At 49.5% G+C, this 9,278-nt stretch overlaps 1 protein-coding gene across 5 annotated transcripts in view; it reads right to left on the minus strand.

The window, feature by feature from the left end:
* The window catches only part of Pecam1 (platelet and endothelial cell adhesion molecule 1), a 93,313-nt gene that overhangs the window by 9,005 nt on the left and 75,030 nt on the right, over nt 1-9,278 (minus strand). For 4 of the 5 annotated variants that reach the window (XM_031350980.1, XM_031350979.1, XM_031350982.1 and 1 more), the window contains exon 15: nt 4,171-4,227. The exons of the other annotated variant lie outside the window; for it this stretch is intronic. In XM_031350980.1, the coding sequence (XP_031206840.1) occupies nt 4,171-4,227 (57 nt within the window). The remainder of the gene's footprint in view (nt 1-4,170; nt 4,228-9,278) is intronic. 5 annotated transcript variants of the gene reach the window in all.

The following is a 9,278-nucleotide window of genomic DNA, read 5'->3' on the forward strand; positions in this document are numbered from 1 at the left end:
GTTCCCCAGCGGTGTTCTGAGTGGACTGTTGGGGGGGGGCAGGAGAAGTGAGGACAACAGGGCCCGTGACATGTTCTATCCTGTCCTTTCATGCAATGTGGTCTTATAAGAACCTTCACGGACTTTCTCAAACACAACTGTCCAAGTAGCTACACTGTCAAGTTAAGTGACTACATAGCTGATTGCTTCACCGGGTTCCTGACTTTAAAAAAGTTAGGTTCTGCCGGGTGGTGGTGGCACATGCCTTTGATCCCAGCACTTGGGAGGCAGAGGCAGGCGGATTTCTGAGTTCGAGGCCGGCCTGGTCTACAGAGTGAGTTCCAGAACAGCCATGGCTACACAGAGAAACCCTGTCTTGAACCCCCACTCCTCCACCCCCACCCTCCAAAAAAATTAGGTTCTGGGCTGGAGAGATGGCTCAGTGGTTAAGGACTCTGGCTACCCTTTCAGAGGACCTGGGTTTGATTTCCAGTACCTACATGGTGGTTTACAACTGTCTATAATTTTAGTCTTAGGGCATGTGACACCTTCTGCTGGCCTCTTCAGGCACCAGGCACACACATGGTACACAGACATGCATACAGTCAGAACCCCCATACACATAAACTGAAGTTAAGAACAAAAGAAGTTCTTTCTAGGTTTTTGCTAGATATTATAGACATTATAAATTATGTCGCCAATATCTTTGGCAGCAAACCTATTCCTATAGTTGATTTTATACTGTCTGCCCATTCCTGGGAGTGAGGCCGGAGGAGGAGGAAGAGAAGGAAGAAGTGGAGGAGGAAGAGGAAAAGGAGGAGGAGGAAGAGGAAGAGGCATGAGGATAATTCAGGCTCTTGGCATTTATGGCCAAACTGAGGGCAGAGCCAGCAATTTCCCTTTTCCAGTGAGGCTCATCTTGACTCATTCTTTTGTCAGAATGCACACTGTGCCTGGCTGCCCTGCCAGGCCACCGTTGTGCCCATGGCCTCTGCCAAAAGCCTGGAAGTGGAGAGAGTGAGAGAGCAGTGAACAGGGAGCTCTGCATGGAAGGGTCACATCACTGTCTGCATCAATGGAAGGGTCACATCAATGTCTGCATCAATGGGAGGGACACATCATTGTCCGCATCAATGGGGGGCGTACTTCACCATCAGATGGAAGGCCAGGGGCCAGTGTAGACTCCTGCCCATCCCGGTGACTCTGTGTTGGAGTTGATTCTCCAGGTCTTGTGGAAACAGCAGCAATGGATACCCTACCTGCTCTCTGAGAAAAAGGTTCCCATGTGGTGCTGGGGGCAAGGCAGAGGTAGGGGCAGGGAGTGTTAGGAGTCGGTGGCTGCTCTTACAGATGGTAAAGGTCATGGTGAGAAAACCAAGAAGAAGGCTGCAGTCCAGCTGGCAAAGCGCTTGCCTGGAATGCATGGAGCCCTGGGTTTGACCCCCAGTTTCATATAAATGAGTGTGGGGGCACAGGCCTGGAAAGCCTGGCCTTGGGGAGGTGGTGGCAGGAAGATCAGAAGGTCAAGGTCATCCTGGGGGGAGGGGGAGAGAGAGACAGAGGAAGAAGAGGTGGGAAAGGAGGAGGAGAAAGAGAAAGATAGAAGACAAAACCAAGAAACAAAAAAAAGAACTTTGAGCCTTGTATGGTGGCTCCCTCTGTGAATCCAGCGCTCAAGCTGCAAGGCACAAGGGTTCCAGGTTCTGTCACCAAACAGCAAATAAAAAGCTGCTTTCCCCAACTCTAGCTCTCTTTCAGACCCTGTCATATACTATTCCATTGTTCCTAGTCAGAGGGAACAGGAACCACTACTGTCCCTAAGGGGCCCCTCTTCTATTCTAGCTAGGACAAAGGCAGTTGGCCTCTCGAAAAATCTGTACATCAGCCCAGGCACAGAGCAGCCACTCTGTCAGCCTCTACACACGAGGGAGGCCATGACAGCATCTCCTGGCCCAGGTCTCCACAGGAGAGAAGAGCCTCTTGCTCTGGCTTCCCCCAGACTCAGCCCATGTTCTCCATAACCAGAAACAAAACAGGAAATGTTAAAACTCTGCATGGGCGAAGGCAGTACTGATGGCAGGCAAGTCTGTATCCACTTGGAGATTGTTTCTTTGGTGGGTAAGACATGGTGGGGCGTGGCATTCCCCTCCTGCATGTTCAAGCAGGAAGTGCCACCCTGGCAGTACCTGCTGGCCCGGCTGGCTTTGGGCCACACAGGATGGGTGGGAAACCAACTTTCAAGTGTTCTTCTCTCCCTTCGGAGGGGACTTAGCCAGGACCCCACCCCCACCCCCACTCCCATTTTTTCCTTTTTGATTGTAGAAACAACGGAAATTTATTGCTCAGAGTTCTAGGAGCAGGAAAAGGCCAAGATCAAGCCCGAGTCTCAGTGACCAGAGAGTGTTCTATCCTTAGACATGGTGGCTTCGAGTTGAGAGGCCTCCCCTCCTTAATTTAAATAGATACAGGGTCTAACCCTGGCCCAGTCTGGCCTTAGACTTGCAGCAATCCTCCTGCCTCAGCCTCTCAAGTGCCACAATGCCCAGGTTAGGTTCTTTCTTGATGGCGTATCCTGTCATGGCTGTCCTCAGCCACCACTGCTCTCTGGCTACTCTTTCGAAACAGGGTTTCTCTGTGTAGCCTTGGCTGTCCTGGAACTCACTCTGTAGACCAGGCTGGCCTCGAACTCAGAAATCTGCCTGCCTCTGCCTCCCAAGTGCTGGGATTAAAGGCGTACGCCACCACCGCCCAGCTCTCTGGCTACTCTTACAGTAGTTCCTATGCCAGGGTCACTCCGTCCATCTGTCTGATGAGACCAGAGCCAAAGCCAGGGAGCTCTGCTATGGTGCTTTCCATTCCAATGGCACTAAGAACCGTCCAGGCTGGATTCTGGCCAGTGTGAACTCCAGAGAAACGAAGATGAGTTGAGGATTAGACTTGGCTTAACCCTTAAAGTGTCTATACCCCACAGGTCCCTGTGGACAGAGCTAGAGGGGCCAAGACTGAGGAGATGGTCTCCATTTCCAAATGCCAGGAACCTGAAATGATTTTTCTTAATTAGTTAATTAACTGGTTCGGCTTAGTGACTTTGATGAGTCTGAAATGCTTTTATAGACCTGGCTAGACTTGAACCCACAGAGATCCACCTCCTGAGTACTAAAATTAAAAGTGAGCTCTACCATGCCTGCCTTATTTATTCTTTTTAAATTTGTTTATCTTTTTCAAGACTGGATTTCTCTGTGTTGCTATGGCTGTCTATTTCCCCAGCAGGCTTCAAACCCAGAGATCCGCCTGCCTCTGCCTCAGGAACACTGGTATTAAAGGCGTGCGCCACCACCGCCAGGCACTTATTTATTTTTATTCCATTTATTTATTAGTTTAGGTGGTGAGATGCCACCATGCCCACTTCTTGCCACTGCAACCCTGGGATTCTTGAAGTGTTACAATTACTAGAGAACTTAAACCTGCTGGCTAGTTCAGTCTCCTTGTTTGACAGATGAAAAGGCTGAGCGCGAGCTGGGTGAGAGCTGGGCGGTGGTGGCGCACACCTTTGATCCCAGCCCTTGGGAGGCAGTGTACTAATATACTTAAATAAAATCTTTTAAAAAAAAAGGAAGAAAGAAATGTAAATTCTTCAACCTAAAGGACTCAGACATTAATGGCTGGGAGTGGATCAATCAATCTAAGTTTTGACAGATCTTTTTTTTTTAAAAAGATTTATTATTATTATATATAAGCATTTATTTATTTATTTATTTATTTTGGTTTTTCGAGACAGGGTTTCTCTATGTCTGGCCAAACATTTTCTTGATTAATGATTGATGTGGGGTGCTCAGCCCACTGTGGGTGATGTCAACCTTAGGCATGTAATCCGGGTCCTCTAAGAAAAGGCTGAGCTGGGCAATGGTGGCACACGCCTTTAATCCCAGCACTTGGGAGGCAGAAGCAGGCGGACTTCTGAGTTCGAGGCCAGCCTGGTCTACAGAGTGAGTTCCAGGACAGCCAGGGCTACATAGAGAAACCCTATCTCAAAAAACAAACAAACAAACAAACAAAAAACAAAACAAAATGGGAGAAAAAAAAAAAGAATTGATGTTTTTGGTTTCCCCCTCCCTCTGCCCGCTCTCAAGGCCCCATTAGTGATTCTAGCACAGGCCCTCCCACTCTGGGAATCAGGGGCCCCTCACTCACTAGGGTCGACCTTCCGGATTTCACTGTACACCGTCTCTGTGGCTCTTGTTTCCAGAGCTGGAAAGGGAACCAGGCACAGGTCAGTAGCTGCCTTGGAGCCCCAGGCTAGTCCACTGCTGTACCTACCCGACACCCAACACTGCCCCATCCAGAAGCATCACACAAAGTACATCATCATCCCCCAGCTTCACAAGTTCAGACCTAACCCAAGGATCCTTGAGACCCAAGTCGGTCAACAGGCCATGGTGTGAAGAGCGTGGCTACAGGAAGACTCTGCACAGACCCAAAGTCCCTATCCCAGTGACCTCACCCTCCTTTTCCCTGCCACGGAGACCCTGTGCCGGCTGCTCTGTCAGGACCTGCCTATCAGGGCCCAGCTATGTACAGCCTCACGACCACCCGGGAGGCTGGATCTCAAGAATTAGAATTGGATCCTGAGGTCTGGGTTGGAGGCTGGCATCAGCAGCAGCCATATAGATCAGCTGAGACAATGGCCACTCGCAGATAGAGCTTACTGAGCTGGCTGCCTTTCATGTCAACACCTAGGCTCACTACAGATTCTAAGTGAAGCATGCTGGGGCCTGTCCTAGCATTACGTTATTCTGTGTTGTTTTCTGTTTGTTCTGTTATTGTTGCTTGAGACAGTTTCATGTAGCCCAGGATGGCCTTGAACTCCGGATCCCCCAGCCTTCACTGCCCAAGTCCTGAGATTATAGACCTGCACCATTACACCTAGGTACATGGGTGTTTTTAGAGTTCTGCATGGTCTTGAACCTGTAGCCAGTGTCATAATTCTTTGGGCTAGACCTTCAGAATAGAAGGCAAAGCTACTTGTTTACTTCATATTGAAATATGTTCAAGGATGTGTATATACAGGTGTTGTGTACACTCACACAGAGTATGCACACACGATACATACGGACATGTATCTCATGTCCACACACTTGTACACAGTATCCAGACTCACTCACAGAGGGAATGAGTATATGCATACATATACCCAGAGAGCAGGACAAAACCAGAATACACCCTAGGTTCCTGGTACTTGCAGGAGATACCAGGAAGTCTTCTTGCACACAGCAGGATGGGTTTGGGATGGCCCCCTCCTCTGCCTATCTCCCTCAGATAGCCTGAGATGTCTTGCTACCTGCTGTTCTCATTGCAGATGCCTGGGGACCAACATGGATCCTAAGTACACCAAAGATACTTTCTCACTTTGCTGTGAGGCTGCTCCTAAAGTGACCTCTTCCTTTCTCTGGATCCTGAGCCCTTCCATTGCTGACACTGTCCATCTCTTACCCGACTTCTCCAAGACTCTGAACAGCTATCACCCCAACACCGTATGCATATACACCTCCAATGTGTGCGTTCTCTGCGTCCTGGGCAGTTACACGGGCTCTTGTGACCTCAGAGCAGCTTGGTGACATTTACCCCAAGCATGGTTACTTTCTTTGTTCCCACAGTTCTCTGCCCTGGTGGATTCCCAAGGTCTTATAGAGCAAAGTGTCAGCTATGCCCCACCCCACTCCACTTCACCCCACCCTACCCCACTGCTCAGGCTTTGCATAGTCTTCCAGTTAGACTTTGCAATCCTAGCATAGTCTGCAGGGTTAGTGAAACACCAGTCCATGCCCAGAAGCACCGCTGACCTCGGACTTCAGAAGGTCAAGGCACAGTCAGTCCCTTCCTGAAATTTCCTGTCTATGTAATAAGGAGCCCGAAGCTGGGGGAATGGCAGATAGGCTGTGGACTAAAGTATAGGTTCCTCATTAGACACTGGATGTTGGTGGTTGTATAAATCCTGTATGACAGAGAAAGACCAGGAGTGGTCCACATCAGAGAACTTGGGGCCCCCAGAATGATGCCAGTGTTGCAGAAGGAATTAAACTGACGCCTCAAGGCAAGAGTTGGAGTTCAGTAGAGTAGCTGAGATGGCTGTTCCCCAGTGTAAAGACATCTGCCCAGAGAACTATTGAGAAACAGCGGGATCCCATGCAAGCAGAAACCGAAACTCCAGGCATCTCCAAACCTGCTAAGAGGCCTTCTATATGCCAAGAGACCCATTCAACGACTGTCCACATCTATGTGGCCTCAGCCACTAGAGAATAAAATGTGGATCTGATCCAAGCTTTCAGGCGCTCTAGGCTTCAGAGAAGATAGAAGTGCAAAGAGTGTTAATGAGCAGAAGATGTGGTTCAGTGATACAACACTAGCTCAGCATGTACAAGGCTCTGGGTACAAGCCCCAGTGCAAACAAACAAACAACAAACAAATACCACAGGGATGGGAGATGGCTCAGTGGATAAGAGCACTTGCTGTACACATGTCAGAGCTGAAACCTGAGCTGGAATCCTGAAGTCAAATCCAAGACAGTTTGGGGCAGAGCTGTAGGCACCCATAACTCCAGCAACTGTTAGGGGCAGAGATAAGAGGACTGACTGCTAGGGCTTGCTGGATGCCAGCCTAGATCTAGGATCAGCAGGAGACTGTCTCAGAAGAGTAAGGTAGTGAGTGACAGAGTATGACATCTGACACAAATCAGAGTCTGTGACTTCTGCATGTGCTCAGGGACACGTGTACCCTAACACACACACAACACACACACACACCACAACACACACACAACATACACACAACACAAATATACACCTCCACACAGAGCTAAAAATAACTGTGTGGTGACTGCTATAAGATGTCCTCCATGGGAAGCAAGGCTAGCTGTTCCTCTGCCCTATCCTAACATGGAGCTAGGACAGGAAGGGAATGAATTGGGTAGGGTTAGTCTGGACATCTCGTGAACTCTACTGTTCCAGGTACCTCTCTGGTCTCCTTGGCAACAGTTTAATATTCTTTGGACCTCAGTGGCTTCAGTCTGCGTCTACCTCAAGTCAGGAAGGGATGGCTTCCACTTCTAGACTGAGCTGCCTGGTCTATGGTTGCCCCTGCTTTTGCTCAGCTCACTAAGAGGGGTTAGGGGATGGGGGAGGAGCAGGGTGCAGCTGCACACAGCCTGCCCTTCCTCCTCTTATGTCCCCTTGGCAGCAGCTGCCTGCTAATGACTAGCCCAGGCCCGGAGGCTGTTTGTCTCTGCTTGTCAGAGGTGTTTCCTGATGGGTCTCTATTTTGGTTTCTGTTTTTCTCTGTGCTAACAGAGAGAGTTGGCTCCAACGTCATGGGGTTTTCCCAGGATTTACATAGGAGCAAACAGACAGCAAATGGGGATTTAATGAGTTCCTTCCCACCCTCCTCCATCCCTAGTGACCACTTGGTTAGCTGCCAGCCAGGGAGGGCTAGATCTGGACGGGGCCTCCTCCAACTGTGAAGGATGAGAGACCTTGAGAACAGGGGACCAGGCTGGCAGGCACCAGTTCATGTTTAGTCATCATTGGCCTTGAACCCACAAGGCCCTTCTTCCTTCACCTAGCAATGCCCTAGTCCCTGCTTGGAGGAGGACCAGGGGCCAGTACCAGGGATCCACACCTGAGTTCCTCACTGTCCTTCTACAAGGAGGAGAGGTGGGGATAAGTAAACACAACTTGTATCCTCTAAGTTCCTCTTGCTACCCAAATGACCTTTATTCTAGAATCTTCCCCAGAGCCTGGCTGGGCACCCGGCAACTAGTGCAAGCTGGGAAATGTGACTGATAGCTTGGCTGCAAGAGACAGATGCAGAGTTTAGCGAGGGAAGCCAGAGGCAATTGCCATGGTCCCACCCTATTCTAGGAACTGCCACACTTCCTCTATACAATCCCTCCACACCCTCAAGACCGCTAAAGAACACCAGATACAAGGACACACTCCAAACAAAAGGGAAATGAAGCGTTTCCCAGGGGCAGCAATGCTGCTTCCTTCTTCCCTCTTCAGCTTTCTTAAGTCCCAGTGCACACACGTGCGCTCCCACAGGTATCATGCACAACCCACGTGCGCTCCCACAGGTATCATGCACAACCCTCAGACTTTTGACTGCCCAAACCAGGGCCTTGACCACTTCGGGAGGATCGATCCAACCTGGTGTCAGAGCCCAGGGTGGCAGGGGACTTGAGGATGTTCTGCATAGACAGAGGGCAGGGAATTGGTCCCCTGTGCCTTCTGCCCTCAGTCTTCACCCACCAGTGTGTGTGTGTGTGTGGGGGGGGCGCATTCAGAACAGAAAGGAAGGGGTGGGCTGCCCTGATCTTGTCATCCTACCATCAAGCTAACTAACACCTTCCCTTACCTCACAATCGTTTAGGAAGAAGAAAGCTGTTACCTGGGTTGCCAAGCCCAGGGCTCAGCGATAGGAGGATATTCCAAGCTGGACCAGTGACAGCTGGTACGGAACACTCTACAGTTTCGTGTATCATGGCCTACACAGGCTTGCCCCTGAGCTCCAGACTCAGGGCTTCCTTCTCTTGGGTGTCTCACTGACATCTTAGACTTAACCTAGCCAAACCAGATCTCATCCTCAAACTCCACAGCCACCCAAGCAGTTACTCCAGCAAGAACTGTGGGGACTCTGGCTCCCCAATCCTGGCTGTAGGCTGTGATGGGTCTCAGAAGTACACTTAGACACCATCCATTGCTGGGACCCACTACCTCCTGCACAGTGATAGCATCTGTCTGTGCAGTCAATCTCTTGTTCTTCCTCAGGCCACTTCCTTGCTGGTCCTGAGTTTTTGTATGTATGTATGTATGTATGTATGTATGTATGTATGTATGTATGTGTGTGTGTATGTTTTCGAGGTATATATGCATGTGGTTGCATGTGTTGGAAGGATTGTGTATGCACGTGTATGAAAGACCAGGAGGGGCTGGAGAGATGGCTCAGCAGTTAAGAGCACCAACTGCTCTTCCAAAGGTCATGAGTTCAAATCCCAGCAACCACATGGTGGCTCACAACCATCCATAATGAGATCTGACGCCCTGTCTTCTGGTGTGTCTGAAGACAGCTACAGTGTACTTACATATAATTAATAAATAAATCTTTAAAAAAAAAAAAGAAAGAAAGACTGGGAGTCTTCCCCAGCTTTGTGTCTTTATGGGACTTCTTTTTTCTTTTTTCTTTTTGGTTTTTCCAGACAGGGTTTCTCTGTGTAGCCCTGGCTGTCTTGGAACTCACTCTGTAGATCA

This window comes from Mastomys coucha, unplaced genomic scaffold (genome assembly GCF_008632895.1).
Source record: "Mastomys coucha isolate ucsf_1 unplaced genomic scaffold, UCSF_Mcou_1 pScaffold5, whole genome shotgun sequence".
Lineage (NCBI taxonomy): Eukaryota > Metazoa > Chordata > Mammalia > Rodentia > Muridae > Mastomys > Mastomys coucha.